Genomic DNA, 22,744 nt, shown 5'->3' on the forward strand with positions numbered 1-22,744 from the left:
CCACATGTGATACAAACATGGTGAAAATGCACTGGAAAGCTCTTTATCAACATGATACTTTGAAGTACAGTTTTTTAAAACCCAAATATAGAAACAAAATGAAGTGGTGAGTGGCATTGCATGTTGGTCTCCTTTTGTGGGCGTTTATTGCCTGGAATATAATGTTATGTTCACTAAATCTTTTGGCATTTGTTAGAGGTCTGATTACTGTAACAGATCTCCAAACCCGATCTCATGGCAATTTGTACATATTGTACGATGTGGCTAATTCGTATTAATTCGTATGAATGACCTACCCCTAACCCCGCTCCTAAACCCAATTCCTCATTAGGGTCTAGACAATCATACAAAATCTTACAAGTGAGGTTGTACGAATTTGTACAAATTAGTCACCTCGTAAAATACGTACGAAATGGTGGTGAGATAGCATTGGACCTCCGTATTCAAGGGGGCGACAGAGTTTCCTTTAAATGTCTGTGCCAATAATCCGTATATGTTTTTATTCAGATACCTAACTATATGTCAACTTAATGTTTATTTGGCGCAACAGTATTTGAACTGAAAGCAGTTTCTGCAATGCATGGAATTGCAGTCACATTTTGAAATGCATTTGAGCTTGCATAGTTTATGTTTGTGTTTATGTGCTTGAGTAGAGTATTTTTCAGGCCTTAGTAATTCAGAAGATGTTAAACATAGTTTGCGTGAGTGTCTTTGCCAATCTTAAACTTACAGTAGGTAGTGTTAATATGCTGTGATGAGGTGCTCATGTAGTGGAGGTGATGCTAATGTAAGCTCTTCTCGTTTGGCTCTGATAGACCTGCTGTGTCAACTTTTTTTTTTTTTTTTTTTTTTTAATTAGCAGCTGGTTTTTCTCTGCGGGCTCCATTGGGACTCAGTGTGTTATGGAGTATAGATCCCATGTGTGAAGCACACTCTGCACCTCATCTTACAGTACATTACAAAAATAGATCCTATAGTTTCCACCAAAACACCACAGTTACTACAGGCATCTGTACTACTGTAAAATAATAGTGAATTCATCACTAGTGGTTCTTTCTGTATTCAGTAAGATTTTTTTTTTTTAAATAAATGAATAGTTTTATTCAGCAAGGATGCATTAATTTAATCAAAAGTGACAGTAATGACATATTATGTTACAAAAGATTTATATTTCAAATAAATGCTGTTGTTTCTGCTCTATTTTTAACTATGTCATTTTAACTATCCTAGAAAAAACGTATTACGGTTTTCACAGAAATATTAAAGGGATCATTAATTACTCACCCTCATGTCGTCCAAACCTGTAAGACCTACATTCATCTTCAGAACACAAATTAAGACATTTCTGAGAAATCCGAGAATAGACAGCAACACAACTGACACATTCAAGGCCCAGAAATGTACACTACTGGTCAAAAGTTTTTGAACAGTAAGATTTTTAATGTTTTTTAAAGAATTCTCTTCTGCTCACCAAGCCTACATTTATTTGATCCAAAATACTATGAAATATTTTTACTATTTAAGATAACTGCTTTCTATTTGAATATATTCTAAAATGTAATTTATTTCTGTGATCAAAGCTAAATTTTCACCATCATTACTCCAGTCTTCAGTGTCACATGACCTTTCAGAAATCAATCTAACATGCTGGTTTGCTGTTCATGAAATATTGTTTTATTATTATTATCAATATTTAAAACAGTTGAGTATTTTTTTTCCCGGATTCTTTGATGAATAGAAAGATCCAAAGAGCTTTTGTAAAATTTTACATTATGCTATTCAAAATCAAATGAAATTATAGAAATTAATACTTTTATTCAGCAAGGATGCTTTAAACTGATCAAAAGTGATGATGAAGACATTTATAATGTTACAAAAGATTTCTATTTTAGATAAATGCTGTTCTTCTGACTTTCTATTCTTTAAAGAAACCTGAACAAAATTCTACTCAGCTGTTTCCAAAATAATAATAGTAATAAAACATGTTTTTTGAGCAGCAAAGCAGAATATTAGAATGATTTCTGAAGGATCATGTGACTAGAGTAATGATGATAAAAATTCAGATTTGAAATCACAGGAATAAATTACATTTTAGAAATATATTAAAATAGAAAAGAGTTCTTTTAAATAGTAAAATATTTCATATTTTTACTGTTTTCACTGTACTTTGAATCAAATTAATGCAGGCCTGGTGAGCAGAGTAGACCTTAAAAAAAAAAAACATTAAAAATATTACTGTTCAAAAACTTTTGACCGGTAATGCCATTAGGACATTAAAATAGTTCATGTGACATCAGTGGTTTGACCATTTCTATTATTATGTCTGAATTTTGTTTTGTTTTTGTTAAAAGAAAATTAATGTAATACAGACTTCGACACATATTCGCACATGCATACATATTGGTGAGTTTTTTCCAGTAAGATACAGGCCGCTCTGTCATTTTCAACATAGTAAAACTGGAAATAGAAAGCAGTAGTGTGAATATATAGATGGATTTTGTAACACTAATGAATAAGGTGCGTGTGTATTTGTGCGTGTGCGTTCGAACTCACAGTCACAAGGGCTCTTGAGCGAAATTGTGTGCTGCCGGTGATACTGAGTAGCGAACTCTTATTTCCTCCACCCTGGAGAGGTGGCAGGAGACATGGAGAGACCAGAAAGCTGTTCACAGAGCGATGTTCATGTCAAAGGTCACCTTTACACTCATTGTTCCTTTTAACTGCGGGACGGATGGAGCTGCAGTACCAGCGTCGACTGGAGAACGTTTTAGCTGCTTATTTAATTGTTTAATTGTATAATTATTCTGTCTATGTCTCTCTCTCTCTCCCTCTCTCTCGCAAGAGTGGTTACCATGGTGACAGCTGTGTGCTGCAGATATCACACTGATCTCACGCACAGATAGAGGTGTTTCTGTCTTTAAAATGAAATTGCAGTCTGAGAATAATAATAAACAGGTTGTGCGGATGCACTACTATGACAATTATGTATTTTCTGCTTGACTGTTGATTAATTGCATTTATATATGTGTGTGTGTAGTCAGGTAAGATCCGCGTTACGCCGTTTGATTTGAGTGCTTAGCTACAAGTAGCACGAGCTGAATAACGGCACTTGTTAAAGCAGACATGAGCGATCCGTTCGTTTCTGGAGGGCAAAAAACCAAGTCGAGGGGGGAGGGGACAGAAGTGTGTGAAAGATGGGATGGGAGAGTGAGTGTGTGTATGAGAATGAAAGACTAAGTGTGTGTGAGTGAGAAAGAGCAAGTCAGCTGACCTTCAGAGCACAACCCTTGATGGAAGGCTGGAGGAGATCGGAAGATCTGATTGGTTGACGGTGTGTGTTCAGGTCCAGCAGGGCTCAGGGTTCAAGCAGCATCCTACACTATACACAACATGCAGCATCTCTCTGTCATCTTCCTTTAAGGTTTAATTTAGTCTGGTAATTTAGAATTTGTATGGTCAAAGCATTTGCAGTTGCATCCAATTTGTGTAAAATAACAATAGTGCATATAGAGTAAACAAGTAATGGTTCACACAAAATTACAAATTTTTCAATAAATCCTCACCTTCATGTCGTTCCAAACCTGTAAGACCTTCATTCATCTTCGGAACACAAATTAAGATCTTTTTGATTAAATCGGAGACTTTCTGACCCTGCATAGACAGCAACACAACTAGGCCCAAAAAGGTAGTAAGGACATTGTTAAAATAGTCCATCTGACATCAATGGTTTAATTGTAATGTTATGAAGCTACAAAAATACTTTTTGTTCGCGAAGAAAACAAAAATAATGACTTTATTCAGCGTCTTCTCTTTAATGTCAGTCTTCGCTACAATAATCACATGGACTATTTTATCAGTGTCCTTTTCTGCTCCTTAAATGTGTCAGTTGCATAGCTGTCTGTCTGTGCAGGGTGAAATGAAATTAATCTAAAGCTGCTGAAGTGATTCTCAGAGCAGCTCTGGAGATGAAGTTTCTCCTCATACTGTGAGACGGCAGGTGTTGAAAACACGAGTTTGACACGTGCTTCAGAATGTGTCGTAGACAAAACCACACCACTCGTTCACACAGACTGACAGAACATGAAGGCTTTTTGCCATGCACCTGATTTTCATTTTGTATGCTAAATATCAAAAAATACTCAAAAGTTTCATTCATTCATATCAATATTGTTGGTTTATGTTTTTCTGATAAATAGTGATGTTGCACAGTTCTAGTATCAGCAATTTCAGACAAACCAGCCCCAAGAGTGGCTTGTAAAAACAAAACAAGCTGTTACTTCTAGTCCTGGCTAGCTGAGGAATAAGGGTCTTATCTAGCAACAATTTTCCAAATAAAATAAAAACGTATAGTTTATTTATTTTATTTATTTTATTTTTCTAGGCAGGGTAGAAAAATGCCATCTTATTTTCTCTTTCAATTTTAAAATTATCCAACATAATTGTTTTATATTTTTTTGTAAAGGCCGTTTGACTTTCTTTGCAGGTTCGCTTTGTAAACACTGAGTCGGTACTTCCGCCTTCCTCCTATGCACCTGTGATTACGTAATGAGTGAGGTCAAGCTAGTGTAAGACAAACTTTTGTGGTTAAAAAGTATATAACTTTTTTTTTAAGAAAATGACCGATAGATAGGACCCTAAAGGCCCGTTCACATTAAGAGCGATAACGACAACAATGTTGTCGAAACTAATGCTGAATTCCTGAGGTAATTTTATGTTTTATGTTACTCTGTTTGCTATGCAATGTCCGTTTGCTTCGATGTCGCCTGCTATTTCAAATGCGCAAGCTTTTTACATTTGAATAAAGTCTGGAAGTGAACTAATCCTTTAAAGGGGTGATAATATGCTTTTTCACTTTTTGAATTTTAGTCAGTGTGTGGTGTGTATCTTTGGGCATAAAAAAAAGATCTACAAAGTTACAAATCTCAAAGTCCACTCCAAAAGGAGATATTTCATTTTTAAAAATATTTCATTTTTTCAAGAATTACAACGAACGGCTCCTTTGGACTACAGCGTTTGTTTTCCGCACACAATGATGTCACAACGCGGTCCATTAGAATATCATTAAAATAAATCCCACCCACGAAGATTCGAATTGTTGGAGGGAGGGTAGGGACAAGGTGGGGGATTAGTCTAACTTTAGCGATGCAGCACAGCGGGTATAAACACAAGTTTTGACTAAAGCGGCTGCTTCAGAGCTGTAACGTGCCACAGATGTGTGCAGTGTGTGGTAAGAGATTTATTCATCATACAGTGTAGATACCTTCACTTATAACGCGAGTGTTTTTTTAAAATGCATAAACTTGCACTAGAATAGGCTAGGCTAATCAGTGATGATGTTCTTTGATAACGATAGGCTGCTTTTAGCCTTATGCTGGAGCTGGTTTCGGGCAATGAAACTAAGTATGTAAATAATTAAATTCATTAGCATGATAATATCATGTATTGGTGATCTTGCAGGGTAATGATAGGACCCAACACTACTGTAGCGTATTATTTACTATAATTTGCATCCTAGGTGTATATGACTTCCTTCTTTCAGACGAATGCAATCTGAGTTATATTAAAATTTATCCTGGCACTCCCAAGCAAGGCCTCCTGTAGCAAATCGATACGTTTTTGTAAGAAAAATTTCCATATTTAAAACATAAGAATCACTTTAACCTAGCTTGCGCTAACAGTTGTACACAGAAATTGCTTCTTCAACAAGGGGCGTGGCAGTACTGAGACACCGTCCAAGCTGTTCGCCAACCGCAACGCAGTGGGAGAGCTAACCAATCACAACGCATTTTGTGTTTCGGAAGGCGGGCCTTCATTAAACCCGGAACTAATCGAGCCTTATGTGCCAGGCTGGGAGAGATGTATTGTAATAATGTAAATTATGTTAAAAATAATGCGTGAAAGCATGTTCTAGTACACCCCCAAAACAAAATCAAGACTTTGTAAAAGAGCATAATAGGACTCCTTTAAATAACGTTCTTATAAACCTATAATTTCTCTCTGATTGCATTGGTTGTTAATGATAAAGGTACTGGTTGGGGATGGTGTTTCCAAAGGAGTTTGACAAGATAATTATTCCATACACACTTCACTTTGCAAATTCATGACCGTCTCAGTGCATGACCATCTCACTCATATGTATGATGCACCATGCCCCGATTTGGTATTTAAAATATTATATTCCCACTTTCCAACATTCCCCAAGTGAGGAATGAACTGTGACAGGCAGCACAGCTCTGGGAAAATAAAACCTGTCATGGCGCTGCGGCTCTCACATGGAGTGGTTTATTTTCATATGTGCCTGCATGTCCCAGAGGTCGCCAAAAATAATCATTTTTCCAGCTATCTTACTTTAGTGTAGGACCTCTTAAATGGCAAAATATCAGTGTTCCAGTAAAGTCATTCCAAAGCGATTTGCAGCTGGTTGCTCTGTTCAGTAGTTCACAAGTAAATCTTGTTTCTCAACACATGATACTTATATGGAACAGGGCTTTTGTTGTTGTAATCTGCATTAGATAAGACAAACGTGCCGGAATCTGACCTGCAAAGAGTATAATGTTAGTAAGCTAGTCACCAGAAAAATATATGATAGCAAGTTTTACATGGATAAGCACAACTCTTTTCTTACAATCTAGCTGTATAGTGTGCTTTTACCTCTGCTGTCATGAATGTGATTTTCCAAATCGCCGTAAATGTAAAGGCTTGATATGCTTTCAGTTCCCACCTGACAGCGCGAGGGCACATGTGTAGTGCTCTCTCAAACACTGTAGGCGGAAGGACCTGCGCTGAAGAGTCATTTCAAGACTCTACAGTCAATGGGCATGTTCTGAATGGCGCACTGCCATACTACTTATTCTGTTTTGCAGTTTGCAACATGTACAAGGTGCACAGTGTGACATAATAAATCTGCCAAAACATGCAGTATACAGTACTGTGTGCAATACTGTGGAATACTATGGTATAATGTGTGGAATAGCGTTTCAGTGCTCATATGCTCATCGTGTTTGACTTTCCACATAAGAGTGATGACTAAAGTGATATATATATATATGAGCAGAAGAGGTGAGCAGAAGAGAAATCTTTAAAAAACATTAAAAATCTTACTGTTCAAAATCTTTTGACTGGTATACTACCAGTCAAAAGATTTTGAACAGTAAGATTTTTAATGTTTTTTAAAGATTTCTCTTCTGCTCACAAAGCGTGCATTTATTTGATCTAAAGTACAGCAAAACAGTAATATTTTGAAGTATGTTTGCTATTTAAAATAACTGTTTTCTATTTGAATATATTTTAAAATGTAATGTATTCCTGTAATTTCAAAACTGAGTTTTTAGCATCATTACTCTAGTCACATGATCCTTCAGAAATCATTCTAATTTGTAGTTCTGATTTGCTGCTCAAAGAACATTTATTATTATTATTATTACTGTTGTTGTTGTTATGTTGAAAACAGCTGAGGTGAATTTTTTATGTTTCTTTGATGAATAGACAGTTCAGAAGAACAGCATTTATCTAAAATAGAAATCTTTCGTAACATTATAAATGCCTTTATCATCACTTTGATCAATTTAAAGCATCCTTTCTAAATAAAAGTATTAATTTCTATCATTTACCCCCCCCTCCAAAAGACACAATACAAGCTTTTGATGATAATAAAATATAAATAAAATAAAATAAATAATAAATAAATAAACAAATTTTGTATTCATTCTTATTTTTATTGTAATTAATTGATTTTATTTTAATTATTACTTATTTGCGTATTTAATTTTGTGTGTGTGTGTGCGTGTATATATATATAGTTTCATATTACATAAGTCTATTTTTAGTTACTTTATACATGCATATTATTTATTATTATTATATGAAACCATTTTTAGTGTTTTGTGTATGTGATTTGAATTCTAGATTAATATTAGATTAGAAAAATATTAGATGAAATTAATATTACATATATTTTATATATAAATGTAATATTATAAAATCAATGTGTGTGTATATGAATGATGTTTAACATTATGTATGATAATAAAATAATATCATTAATAGAATAATAAAATATATATTTTGTATAGAACATAAATAATAGATGTATGTGATAATCAACGATTGGCCATGGATTAAAGGATTTTAAAGAACCACCCGAAGCGAAGTGCATTTAAAATCCTTTAATGCACAGCAAGCCGTTGATTATCCCGCTTATTCCATGGTCATTTGCCAATAGACAAGTCAAAACTAGCGTTTCTTTTTGCAGCGCAATATTTGACCGAATGGGTAAAACGGACAGTTATTTTCGTGCATTCTGCCCGCTTCAAATCAGACACAGAGATGAAATAGTTGGTAAGATCACGTTTATTTGAATGAATCATAGCATATATTTCAATTAATTATCGATCGAGAGAGAGAGAGATGACAGTTGTGTGTGTGTTACATGCTTGCTTTGTCTGTACGTCTCTCTTTACAGTTAATTACTTAAAAAACAGCAATTTTACCACCTTGTTGCTGAGGAATATAATGTAGTGATCTAGTATCTAGGCTATTTTATTAATAAAAATTGCAGGGAAGCGTTGACAAGAAGTTTATGCGTGTGCACAGTGCAATCTGTGATCTCTGACCTCTCTCTCTCTCTCTCTCTCTCTCTCTGTGTGTGTGTGTGTGTGTTTGTGTGCGAGTGATGTGTGTTGGTTAGTGTGCATCAGTTAAAGCAGCACATTAATATAAAACAATGAATAAACTGATTTGGAACTACCTGTGCATTAAACGTTTTTACTGCATACCTGCCAGCCAATCAGAATCCAGTATTCAGACAGACCATGGAATAATGTAATATATTTCATAATTGTTATTATTATTTTAATTGTGTGTACATATTTGCATATAATTTAATATTATATTTTTGTGTGTGTGTGTTTGAATATTGTCTAACATTACGTATGTGATGCTAAAATATCAATGATAGAATAATAAATTATATACGTGGTAGATTCAAGTAAATTGACATTTTTCTTTTTATTTAAAAAATTTTGGGTTAACATTTATATACATCTGTATGGGATGGTATATGGTTGTTAGGTTTTCCACTATTTTAATTACCGTTTAGATATTTTGGCATGTACTGTAATTCTTATTTCTTATGGTTATGTGTGATATTATTTGGGAGCATGGGCTATGATTTTCTTTTTCCAGTATGTTCTCTCTGTTCATTGGAATTTTATTAAGCCAACTTATTAGGCCAGCCTCTCTCTCCCTCTGACACATGAAAGCGGTCTGTGGTTTCTCATGTCTTAATGCTGTCTGTTTCTATTTCGCTGTGGGCTTCCTTTGCTGTCATAACCAATCTGTCAAAGGACGTGTATTGTATATGCATTTAACAGTACCTTTGGTTTTAAAGTGATCTCGCTGCTAGTGTGAATCAGAGTCTGAGATTTGTGGTCATCTCTGTATCACAAACTCATGCCAAACAATGATCAGTGGTTTACGAAACCGCTTTTAATTGTGCGCGCTCAGCTATAGAAATTCAACCTCCACTAAGCTTTAACCCTTTCTTGCAGGATATAACATCTAGTGCTTTTGTGTTTGGAGGAATGGATAGCTACACATTCGCTCTGACACAAACAGACGGAAAGAGTGAGGGAGAGAGAGACATGCCCTCTTTTGGCTGTCAGTATCATTGTGCACATTCATTCTGCTCTGTTCTCTATGTGACAGTCTGTCTCTCTCTCACACACACACACAAGTGTCACAGAAAACTGGCACACACTGCAACCAAGTCACGTATGCCCATATGTCTACCTTATGTGTGTGTGAGGGACTGGAACTGAACCGCTAAGATCATGTGCCAATCATCGTATAGTATAGTCACAGGAGGAATTTTGTCCCAAGAAATAAACTAAATCTTTAAAAACATCCTCAGTTTGAAAATCAGCATATTAGAATTCTGAAGGATGATGTGACACTGGAGTTATGATACTGGAAATTCAGCTTTGCATCACAGGAATAAATGACATTTTATTCAAAAAGAAAACAATCATTTTAAATTGTAATACTGTTTGACAATAGAGGTCATAATGAATTGGAGGTTGGGTCTTGACTAGTAGGAGACCATCTAACAAGCACCTGTTTTCTCCAGAAATGTACAAATCTAATTCTACGTTCTTGTTCTCTCTTTATTTTCTTTCTGTAGCTGCTGTCATTCTCTTTCATAAATGCAGTTCACAGAAAGGCTGTGTTGTAGATTTGACCCTAAACTTCTCGCACACACACACACACACACACACACACACACACACACACACGCTTTCCTCAGATATTAGCTCTTTACTGCTGTTCTTTCAGGCGTGTCTCAGACAAGCTTTCATGTTACTCTTATCAAGCTCACTGTTCACCCGCTCTTTCTGTTTCCTCTGAGAGAACGTGTACGAGTGTGTACGTCAGTTGTGTGTGTGTGTAAGCATGTGAGTGTGTGTGTGTGTGTGTGCCCACACTTGCGTGCACACTTGGGTGAGTTTCACTTCATCCAAAGTATTAGTGTCAGTATGGCCCAGGTCTTTTCTTCCTAGACTGAAGGAGGGAGAGAGAAAGAGGATCTCAGGATCTCAGCAAACAGAAACTATTTTGGTGAAAGAGTGGAAATCTAAACAATTTTAACTGTATCAAATATGTAAACAGATCACACTTGGCTGCTACATCACTGTGTGTTATTAAGATGAAAAACAGTCTGAATAATCACAAATGCGAATGTGATACTCGTTTTGTTCAGTGATGTTGAGTTGTGGGCCATTTTGATGTGTGCTAAGTTGCATTGGTGATGTGCAAAACGTCTATGAATTGGTGGCTCATATGGCTCATATGTCTCATTTGATGTCCCACCCTAGAAATTTTGATATCCTCGACCTTGTAGCTTGATTCATGCAAAATTTGCAAGCTTGTTAGTTACTCCACTGTTACCTGTCACATGTCTTGAGACAAGTTTTTAAAAATTATTTTAAACAATTTTTTTAATTTGAGCCATTATCTTAAACTAGCAATACTTATTATGTGAGGGGTGATGCATGATGTGAAAGACATTCGATCTTTTGTAAATTTATTAGGGGTTTAAGCAGCGATCTCTACGTAATACTGATCGTGCAGACCAAACTGTATGTTGTAGAGAACTGGAAACTTGGAGGGATGGTAACACTCACACCGCCAACAACGTGATGAAGGCTCACCGCAATTGGCCTAAATTTATCCTTTTGGAAGCTATACCGGGGTCGTTTAGAAAAGGGGCCTGTCCAAATGTACCCAAAATCCTATAAAGCTTCAAGGAAAACTCAAAACTTCACAAAACCTGCTGAACACATGCAACAGGTGATTCTAAAAAAGCACGTAAATTTTAAGGGGATCGGACCACAGCTGGCGCTATAACAGTCTTAAATGTTAAAAAAAACATAATATATCTATGGTAAATGACCCGGATTTGCCAAAAATGCTTTTTTAAATAATTGATTTAGGTGGTTACAAGCTTGCTAAATAATGTCTTTTTTCATATGTGCTTAAATGCCTTAAAGCTCTTGAACCCCAGAAATCGTTGCTTGTAGCTATATTTATTATTGTGATCATGGTTTTTATTTATTTACTTGATTCTTTTTACTTTGATTTTTTTTTTTTTTTTTTTGTCATTTTAGACTTGTTTTTCAGTTAAAATATCTAAAAATCTGTCAAACAAGATAAATAGATTTAAGCAGTGACATTAAGATTGAGATAGTAAGACTTGTTATCACAGAATCTATCTTTAATATGAATGTTGTTTGTTTTACTAGACTGGCGGATTTTTGTTTTAAATAACAAGTAGAAACAAGATTAAAAACAAATGAAAAAAAAATGTGCAGTCTTTTTATTTTTTACATTTTTTTTTAGTGTTAATATGAAGAGTTCAGATGCAAAAGCCTCTAAATCCATCTGATGTATTTCGTTAAAATTAGCATTTATTTCTGGCTTCTTTGTATAGGTTTCTGTGTAAGTACTGGTACTTCTGATTGGGCTGAGGCTGGAATTTAGCGAGTTGAAGTAAAAGTATTTGATGGATGTGTCAGGAGCCTTCACTCAGTATCATTATCTCATTTTTGTCCGAGATGGCTTTTAGCTGGTTTTGCATCTGAACTCTTCATGTAGACTCACATGATTAATCTTATGTGCAGTTCTTGGATTGGTGTACAAAACATTGTTACAGCTTTTAGGGATAAATTTAGAGATCAGTCCAAAAGTTGATGTTACTTTAAAGGGGTCATCGGATGCCCATTTTCCACAAGTTGATATGATTCTTTAGGGTCTTAATGAAAAGTCTATAATATACTTTGGTTAAAAATTCTCAAAGGTTTTGTAAAACAACACCCTTTTTACCTTGCCAAAATCAGCTCTGCAAAAATCATCCCATTCTGGTCGAGGCTGCTTTAAATGCAAATGAGCTCTGCTCGCCCCACCCCTCTCTTCTCTCTGTGAAGAGACGATCCTGTTTACTTTAGCCGCATTTAGCCGCGTTTAGCCACTAAACTTGCTAACTAGCACATTATTAGGAAAGACGATCGCAAAGATTCAATAAAAACCCCTTATACTCACTTCTGCTGTAAGTGAAGCTGGATCACGAATGATTTGCGTGAACATAGACGGATATATGTAGATCGGGAGGTGCATTCCCTTCACAAACAAACATAATCCACTGCATCTTCAGCAGCTCAGATGTCAGGAGTAAATGACGACCACTATGTTCATTATTACATCCAGCAACACAACACCTCAATCGCTCAATTCTTGTCTAACTTACATCCCTGCTTCGGCATCAAAACATGGAGTTTGGACTGTTACAAATGATCTTAGTTAAGATGCTGATTTCAACTATCGTGGGAGCGGCCTCTGTCAGTGTGATGCCACAACGACAGGCATCTGAGAATGGCTCGATTTGAAAAAGGGGACATTATTTTTACAGATTAATTAAAAACCACTGCATGAATTTTTATCATTATAGGGTAGATTTGTACATACACTTCCAACACACATTAATGTAAAAGTGAACTTAGCATCCGATGACCCCTTTAAAGTAACGCACACGGTCAGTATACTAAACCCTACGGAAGCCTGTATCCACCGCTGAATAAAAAAATACAAGGTAATTGTGATTTTATCTCACATTTCTGACTTTTTTTCTCATAACTGTGAGACATAAACTCGCAGTTGCGAGTTATAAAGTCAGAATTGTGAGATATAGACTCGCAACTCTGGAGAAATGGAGTCATAATTGCAAATTGTGACTTTTTGTCTCAGAATTGTGAGTTTATATCATAATTGTGACTTTGTAAAACGCAGTTGCAAGTTATAAAGTCAGAGTTGTGAGATATAAACTTACAATTCTGAGAACATATCAATCTTTTTCCCCCTCAAAATCGGACTTTAGAACTCACAATTGCAAATTTATGTCTCACAAGTGAGGAAAAAAAAGAGTTTTTCTGACTTTCTCTGTTCTGACTTTACAACTCGCAGTTGTGCAGAGTAATTTCGCATTCATTCCTCTTTATTTCCCAGAATTTCAAGGTTTTATCATACATTTCTGAGAAAAAAAAGTCAGAGTTGTGAGATAAAAAGTTGTAATTACCTTTTTTTTTCAGTGGCAGAAACAGGCTTTTATGCTAAACTCCTCTTTGAAAAGTTGTTTTTTAAAATTCATCCCATTGTAAGCAACATCACTAAATGTTAAACTTAAAGAAAGTATGAAAATATCTAGATGAACTCACTAGTTGACCTTTTAGGACAGCTAGTTTACTACTTCCCACCCGTAGTTTGCATCTTTTGTGTAAGAGAGCGAGAGAGATAGGCAATGAGACACTAATGGAAATTGATAGCTAAATTGCAGAACGTAATGAGGACTGCAGTGGAGATGAGATCACAGATGTGTCTCTGCAAGGTCGTTTAAGGGTTACAGAGGATAGGATGCTTTTTTAACAGATGTATGAGGGTGACCTCCGCACACTCTCTAGGTTAACGCAGCACTGCTCACTCGCCTGTCCTGCTGCTCTGCCTTACCTGCCCGCGTGCCTTAGGATCAGATGTACTGCCAGATACACCAACATCCATACTGGAAACCACGTGAGAATTTACGGGGCTCTTTTAATGGTTTTGTGTTGGTCCATGCTTGTAAATAAAGTTGCATTGGTAGCTGGTTTTATGTGGTTTTTAACTAGTCGAATTTGGTTATTTATTGTAGCTGGTCTAAATGAAACCCAATTATGGTTTTGAGGAAAATATGCAAGGATTTTTCTCCATATAGTGGACTTCAATGGGAATCAGCAGGTTGAAGGTCCAAACTGAAGTTTCAATGCAGCTTCAGAGGGCTCTACACGATTCTAGCTGAGGAATAAAGGTCTTATCTACTGAAACAATCAGTCATTTTCTAAAAAAAAAAATGCAAATGCTCATCTTGCACTAGACTGACTTCACACATTAAATAATCACGTTGGAAAGGTCAAGCGCGATGTAGATGGAAGTACCAACCCAGCATTTACAAAGCAAACATGCAAAGAAAGTCAAACCCCCTTTACAACAAAGGGAAAACAACAATGTTGGACGATTTTGAAGTTGGAGGAGAAAATGAGAGTTTTTCACCTTAACCTACCTTTTTGAAATGAAGTACACAGGCAAAGAACTAAGTACGCATGACCTTTCCAACGTGATTACAGTATGTAATGTGTGGAGTCTCAGACGTGCACCACAGAGCTGGTGCAAGATGAGCATTTATGTTTTTTTTTTTTTTAGAAAATGACTGATTGTTTCAGTAGATAAGACCTTTATTCCTCAGCTAGGATCGTGTAGAGCCATTTGAAGCTGCAATGAAACTCCAGTTTGGACCTTCAGCCTGCTGATCCCCATTAAAGTCTAAGTATGTCCTCAAATGTTTTCCCCAAAAACCATAATTGGGTTTTATTTAGACCAGCTACAATAAATAACCAAATTCAACTAGTTAAAAACCACATAAAACCAACTACAAAGTATAAAAAGTATAGAAATTTGTATTTTTTTTTTTTTTTAAAAGAAAATTAGCAATTGTTTCTAGATAAGATTGTGTAGAGCCCTTTGAAGCTGCCTATAGAAGTTTGGACCTTAAACCTATTGAAGTCTCATTGAAGTCCACTATATGGAAAAAAATCCTGGAAATGTTTTCCTCAAAAACCTTAATATTTTTTTTCAACTGAAGAAAGAAAGACATAAACATCTCGGATGACATAGGGGATGAGTAAATGATCAGAAAAGTTTTATTCTGGAAGTGAACTAATCCTGACACAGCATAGGTTTTAAATGTAGAAATGTGAAAATGTTTATTATTTAATCTTTAAGGTTTAAATGATCTGTTTGAGGTGAGATGACTGTTCTATTACCAAACCCGCAACCTATTTACCATCTTAGATTATTGAACCACTGAGCTTTACCAGCCCAATTTTGTGTGTTGTTTAGTTTCGACTCTGATCCAGATTCATTTGGAGGGCGTTTCGGCTGCTCCTTTCCCTTGAGGCACAAATACATCTAATGGACCCTCTAATTATCTCTTCTCATCCATGTTCCCTCGTCTACCGATCATGCTTTCTCTCTGCAGCTTGGCTCTTTTGTTTTCTCGCTCTTTCTCTGTTTGTCTCTCAGTACTCTGTCCTCTTGTGTGAGCTCGTAACTTGTTTCTCTTCCTTCCAACAATCTCCCCAACACTCCCCACCCATCAGTAGGTGTATCCCTGCTGAGTGTGATGAGGGGTGGGACTGTCCTACACAGTTATAGTGTGGAAACACACACATACACACACACGCTCACGTCCCGTCTTCATAGCTTACTCTTCATAATCCTGTCTCAGCATGAGGGAGATCAGCTACCGCAACTGCAGGAGGATGAGAGAGAGAGAGCAGCAAAGGAGAAAGAGTGACAGGAGAAGGAAAGATGGACCACGGGAGGGAAAGAAGAGGGGTGAGATGTCGTGCACTGCAAGAAAATCAATTTATTAATCAGTAGTTCTGTTTTAAATTACGGTAAACATATCTAAACTTGAGACGCAATGTAGTGTTTTTTTTATTTTAAGCACAAATTTTGTTACATTTATGCTTGAAATAAGACAAAGATGGCACTTTTTTGCTCCAGTTTTGCTTCTCAAGTCAATTTATCTTGTTTTAAGAGTATTTAGATATTTTTAATGGAAAACACAATAGAAGTACAGATCTTGCAGACTGTCATCAAGCTGTGGCGAATGAGCAGTGTGTGTTTGTGTGTTTGAAGGAAAGAGTAAAGACGTGTGATATCTGAGCTCTGGCGTGAAGCTGAAGTGAAAACTGCAAGCCGTTGAAAGCATGTTAAATTTGACCTTGTTTCCAGAGAATTATGGAAACTTTCTATCACAAGCTCTGCATTCGTGTCACGTTCTGGCGTTTTGCACTATAAGATTTGTTCCTAGGGAAAAGTTATATCTTTAGAGATTTTTCTTGCAACTTGGATTAATTAAGTTCTGTTTTATGTGTAGTAATGTTTAAAAGTTTGGGGTTGGTAAGAATTTTTAAAGCTTTTGAAAGACTATTGTGCTCACCAAGGCTGCATTTATTTGATTAAAATATAGTAAAAGCAGAAATATTGTGAAATATTAGTACAATTTAAAATAACCATTTTCTATTCTATTCTATGTTAAAATGTAATTTATTTCTGTGATGCAAAGGTGAATTTTCATTACTCCAGTCTTCAGTGTCACATGATCCTTCAGAAATCATTCTAATGCTGATTTAGTGATTTTTAATGAATATAAGTTTCAAAGAACAGCATTTATTTGAAACAGAATTCAGTTGCATCATTATAGCAGCATTAGTCATTTTGAATCAATTCAATGCCGGAATAAAAGTAAAAAAAAAAAAATGTTTTTTGAATGGTTGTGAAATGTTTTAGCTTTGGTATTTACGAACTACCTAAGAAGAAAAAGGTGCAAATTAAATAATTGTTGATATACTTAATGAATAATGTACAGTCAGACTGTCATTATGCCAAAATACAAAGACCAAAAACATATTTGAACAAATAATTATTGTATTAGCTTACTTGTAGAGGCCATAAAGAGACAGAACAGGATGAGCAGTTAATGATGCAGTGTTATTTTGGATAGCAGTCAATATTTAGAAGTATTTGACCTCTGACTACTAAATGCTACAAATTTATAGTGTTCTTTGTCTGTTTGATTACGTCATTAATTGATCTTTACCATACATCTTTGCCATACGTACATCAACTTGACATAGTCACCACTAGTAAGCTACTACTAAATATATTGTAAAAACTTTAATTTGCTGTGAAGTTGCTTTGCAATGATATGTATCGTGAAAAGCGCTATACAAATAAATTTAAATTGAATTGAATCGAATTGACTGTGTTTGACCAATCAGAATCATTTTTCTAGAGAGCGATGTCGTGAAGCAAGAGCATTTGTTTTATAGCTGACATCTGTTGTCCAGAGAAAAATCTAAGAAGCAAAATTCCCATTATCATCTCAGAGAAACAATAGAGCTATATAAGAGAACTTATTTATTCTTTTTTAATGGATGTGTTTTGTTTTCAGACTTTTCTCCTTATATGGACAGGTCAGATGTTGAAAATGTTTCTTTCTCCAGAGCTGTTTGTCTTATCGCATCGCGTTTCATATTGCAACATCAGAACTGGCTCATCCAATCAAATTTCGGAGTGTTTTATTTTTATCTTTTTTTGCCACATTTGGCAGTTGTGGGAAATTTCGTCCATCAATATTTCTCCAACCAGAAGTGTATTTTACTTTATTTCTTTAAAAGTTTATTTATTTTTGTCCCTTTGACAAAGGATTTATTTATCTGTAACTGCTGGCTTTCTATTGAGCGTCCCAGCGGATAGTACTGTGTTTCATATCACATTTTGTTTCATATTGCAACATCAGGTTTGTTTTCAGATTCAGATTTCCTCTCCACCGCTGGACAAGTTTAACAGTCGCTGCTTCGCCTCCATGGGTTTGTTTTTAATAAAAATCTGAAGTGCCTTTTCTGGTTTCATTCCAGCTGAGGGCCGTCTGGCAGAGAGATGCGGTTATGTGACGGTTACGATAGCTTACAATAAGTCAGTTGTCCGTTCTTGTATGTGAGAAGCTCATGACAAATGCTTTTGCGTGCAAAAGTGTTAATGTTTTTGTGTGCTGTGTCATATGAGCGTCTAGGTTTTATTCAGCTTATTTTCACAGTTTTTGCTTTATAATGTATGTGCGTTATGGTGTGAGTGTGCTCCGCTGGACAGATGTACATTTGAACCTTGAAGGAGAAAGAGAGAGGGGTGGTCGGTGATAAAACTCCATCAGAAAATGCTGATTTGAGCAAAAGCATTCATGCACAACTGCAACCTTGTGCGGCTTTACATACACACACACATACACACGCACACTTCTGTCTTGGGTGATGTCAGAAACTCTTACATTAACCTTGTGCCGGCCATTTTTCAACCAATGTTACCAATGTTTGTTCAACTAAAGTAAACACTGAGATGCATGACAACAAGGATGTTATCAAATATTCCAGACCTTCTAAGTCTAAGAAACTGTTGTTGAAAATATTGATATATTGGTTGATTGCTACTGACTTTTCTTTAGTAGGGTGTTGGGATCGCTCTGATTTAATTGGTTATAGATCAGATAAAACAATTGCAATCGCAATTTTAATGTACTACTGTTTTCAAAAGTTTTAGGTTAGTAATATTTTTAAAGACACATAGTTTAATTCAGGAAGGACAGTCTTTTCTGCTTCTCAAATCTGATTGGCTGAGAGGAGTGCAATATTCTAGTGATATCGTAACTCCAACCATTTCACCGTTTGTATTACTCGGCTTGTCATGGTGGATGCCAGAATCCACTATAATTTGATAAATAATACTGTTTTTGTGTCACGGAATGTAATTTTAAGAGTTTTTAGGCAGGAATGTACTTATTTAGACTTCAAATATGTGGTTTGTTGATAAAGATAACATTTATTTGAAAAATTGCTTTGATGTTTTTGGAGATGTGAGCTCCAGGGCGTCAGCACCAGTTCAACGCTTATGAACCCACGGAGGGCAGCCTCAGCTTGGCCAGATCTTCTGGAATTTGTTTCTGGCTTTGATGTCTCTATAGTGGTTAAACATGAGATATAATTAGTTTCAGGTAAATCTAAAGGTCTCATTAATCTATTATTTGTTCCAGAGCAAATAGTTTTGGCTGAAGGCCAAATCTCATCACGTTATCTTAATTAACATTAACTTTAATGCTGTATATCAGAGTGCTGCCTTTGTACCTTTGACTGAATTGCCTAGCAACTTTTATGTTTATTAAATATTATTATTCAATAAATAATATTTTGTATGAATAATAGTAGCATTTAATAATAGTATTTAGTTTTGTGTGTTTGTTTCACATTGTTCTGCGATTAGATGGTGAAAAGAGACTGTTTTAATACGTAAGTCAGCAGTAAAGACTTTTATATTTAAAGAGACTGAAACACGGTTGTAAACATGGAAGTTATTTTTTACTTTCAACAATACCTTGTAAGACGCAGCCATCAAATGCACTGAGCAGCACTGTCATCGGAAATCATCTTTAACTGATGAAAGGATAGTACGACAAAGATATCACTTTCCTCAGCGGACATTCAAACTAATGTTTTATGCTTGATAAAAGATTGAGCTGAAGAATGAATGCTGTATCGATGCAGGTAATCACACTCAAGCTGAACCAGGATTTCCAGGGCAAGAATCTTGACAACATTTGTGTTTGTTCTTATCATTTTCGGGCAGGTAGGTGAAATGTGTATCCTTACCACCTGTTAACTTTAGTTTGTCAAAATATTGCATCCTTTCCTACTTAGTAAGTCCTGGTTTCCTACTTAGTAAGCTGGTTGGCTGGTTTTAGCTGGTCATTCAGCATGGTCTTGGCTAGTTATAGCTGGTAAGCAGGCTGGTTAAGAGGGCTTTTGGCCACTTCCTTAGCTGGTCAGGCTGGGAGACCAGCTGGAACAACCAGCCAAAATCAGCTTGACCAGCCTGGCCAGGCTGGGAGACCAGCTAAAACCAGCTACTTCCAGCTTAAACCAGCTAAGACCAGCCTGTTTTTTCAGCTGGGTTAGCAGCTTCCACACATTTTTCCCGTGGTTTAGACAGCATAAATTACAAGAACAACGTATTCAGTAGTACATTAACTATGCAGTCCATGCTGTTGTTTACATCCGAATATAGCCAATATGGCGAGCATCCGGGTCATTGACCAAATTGTGACATAAGTGCAAACCCTCTATAGCCTACATAATACAGTAATGCAATAAGCTTTCAATAAAGCGACTCAACGTTCCTTCGTTACTAGTTCTAAAGTGACATTTTTGAATTAGTAACAGAGGCTTGGGCTCAGCTGTTAAACTGTCAAACTAAGATCTGAATTTGTGGCGGAAGGAAGTAGTTCCTCAAAAGAGGGTTTTTAAAGACACTCCGTTGTTGTTTCTTCTGTATTTACACACTCGTGCCATTGAACGATTTTTACAATATTGCTGTTTTTACTTTATTTTTGGTCTAATGAATGCAACTTGGTAGGAATACGATTTTTTTTTTACCAACCATATCATTTTTAACAGTAGTGTACTTGTTGCAGTTTTAAAAATGTCTATTCTTATTTATTATATTATATATGTTATATCTTATTATTATAAAAATGTTTATAGCTTATTTATTCATTTTCAAATAATTGACCATTATATCTGGTTTTGTTGTCCAGGGTCACATATATAGTATTTATTGTATATTATAATTTGAATAATAAATCTATATTATTCAAGCTGAATGTATTTATACATAATAGTATTTTTATAGAATATGCATTGCCGTTAAAGAATTCTCTTATGCTTCTCAAGGCTGTATACTTGATCAAAAATACAGAAAAAACAGTAATACTGTGAAATATAATAATATATTTTTTACATTTTAATATATTTTAAAATATAATTAATTCCTGTGATGCAAAGCTGAATTTTCAGCTGCTACTCCAGTTTTTAGTGTCACATGATCCTTCAGAAATCATTCTAATATGCTGTTTTATTACTTTCATTATCAATGTTTAAAACTGTTGTGCTGCTTAATATTTTTTTGGAACCTGTGATGCTTTTTTCAGAATTCTTTGATGAATAAGAAGTTAAAAAGAACAGCATTTATTTAAAATGGAAATCTTTTCTAACAATATCTTTTTTATTTTTGGTCTAATGAATGCAACTTGGTAGGAATACGATTTTTGTTACCAACCATATCATTTTTAACAGTAGTGTACTTGTTGCAGTTTTAAAAATGTTAACTGATCTTGATCGATGTGTTTTCAAATTGTTAAACTTTAACATCTGAATCCCCCAATCTTGATTATGTGTTCACATGCTTGATAGGAAGTTAAACTAGTTTTGAAAGGGAGAGGAGGAAGGGAGCTCTTTTCCCTTAATATTTGTTGAAACCGGTCAGATCTTGTATTATAGACCGACAGTCAGTTTCATCTCACAGGCCTTGTTTCTGTGGAAGAAGGAAGAGAGAGAGGAAACGGGAACGGAAATACTATTTCTAATAAAAGACTTCCAGGACTATCAAAGCGACTGGAAGGAGCGTTGGGCCGAGAGAAGAAAAGACATCTTTCATGTGAGCTGTCACTATTATCAGTGTGAGTGTGCGATTGTGTCTGCGTGTTTATACTTGGATTCAGTGATCAAGCAGAAATCAACTCGATGATGAACATGAAACGCCTCTTATTCTTTTGTCCTCTGGACATCTGTCCTCAATACTTCAACTTTGTGTTGCTGATAGTTTAGTGATTTATACAAAAGAAGCAACTGTAATTGTAGTAGATGGGGTTTAATGGGTTTAATGCACATGCTCTGATAAGTTTGAGTCTGGTTGGGTGTTTCTGTCCTTTCAATAAAAAGTGGCAAAAGCCCAAATAAAAATAGAGAGAATAACCAGATCCTTTCTGCAGATTTTCATAACATAAAATCAAGCATTTTTTCTATGTAACGTGATATGTTTCTTATGGAAACAGGGTATTTAGTGAGTAGAAATGTAGGGACTTGATTTTATCCATCTGGAATCAATCATGAAAAGTGTCTTCGTATAACAGGAGGTTGAAAAATAAGACTTGATGATGTCATCCAAAAGCAAACATTGCTGCGGAGCAAGTTTTAATTTTGATAAATCATCTGATTTTTGTAGAAGTAGTATTCTCGTAGCTTCATAACATTACGGTTGAACCACTGATGTCACATGGACTATTTTACAGATTCCCTTGCTACCTTTATGGTTCTGGGAACATTTCAGTTGCGTTGCTGTCTATGCAGGGTTAAAAAGCTCTTGGATTTTATCAAAAATAATTTGTGTTCTGAAGACAAATGAAAGTCTTACAGGTTTGAAACAACATGAGGGTGTGTAATTAATGAAAGAATTTTCATTTTTTGGGTGAACTATCTTTTTAAGGTGCTTTAATATTGGACAAAAATAATAAAATGTCCCACATCCTTTAGAATGCATGCATGTCTTTCTTTATTATCACATTCCCCACAGTGGTTTCACTCTCTGGTCAAATTAAGTGATCTGAAGTGGTGGTAGAGTCAAATACATAGCTGTGTCCGAAATCGCATACTTCCCTACTATATAGTACGTGAAAAACAGTATGCGAGGCGAGTAGTATGTCCGAATTCATAGT

General features: G+C 35.6%; 1 protein-coding gene across 3 annotated transcripts in view; it reads left to right on the plus strand.

Annotated features, from left to right (window-relative positions):
* nrg2b (neuregulin 2b) overlaps nt 1-22,744 on the plus strand; it is an 87,582-nt gene that overhangs the window by 13,058 nt on the left and 51,780 nt on the right. Inside the window, exon 1 of one of the 3 annotated variants that reach the window (XM_051127222.1) lies at nt 15,834-15,975. The exons of the other annotated variants lie outside the window; for them this stretch is intronic. Within the exon in view, the coding sequence (XP_050983179.1) occupies nt 15,867-15,975 (109 nt within the window). The 5' untranslated portion in view covers nt 15,834-15,866. Of the gene's footprint in view, nt 1-15,833; nt 15,976-22,744 lie in introns of those variants that run through there. 3 annotated transcript variants of the gene reach the window in all.

This window comes from Labeo rohita, chromosome 14 (genome assembly GCF_022985175.1).
Source record: "Labeo rohita strain BAU-BD-2019 chromosome 14, IGBB_LRoh.1.0, whole genome shotgun sequence".
Lineage (NCBI taxonomy): Eukaryota > Metazoa > Chordata > Actinopteri > Cypriniformes > Cyprinidae > Labeo > Labeo rohita.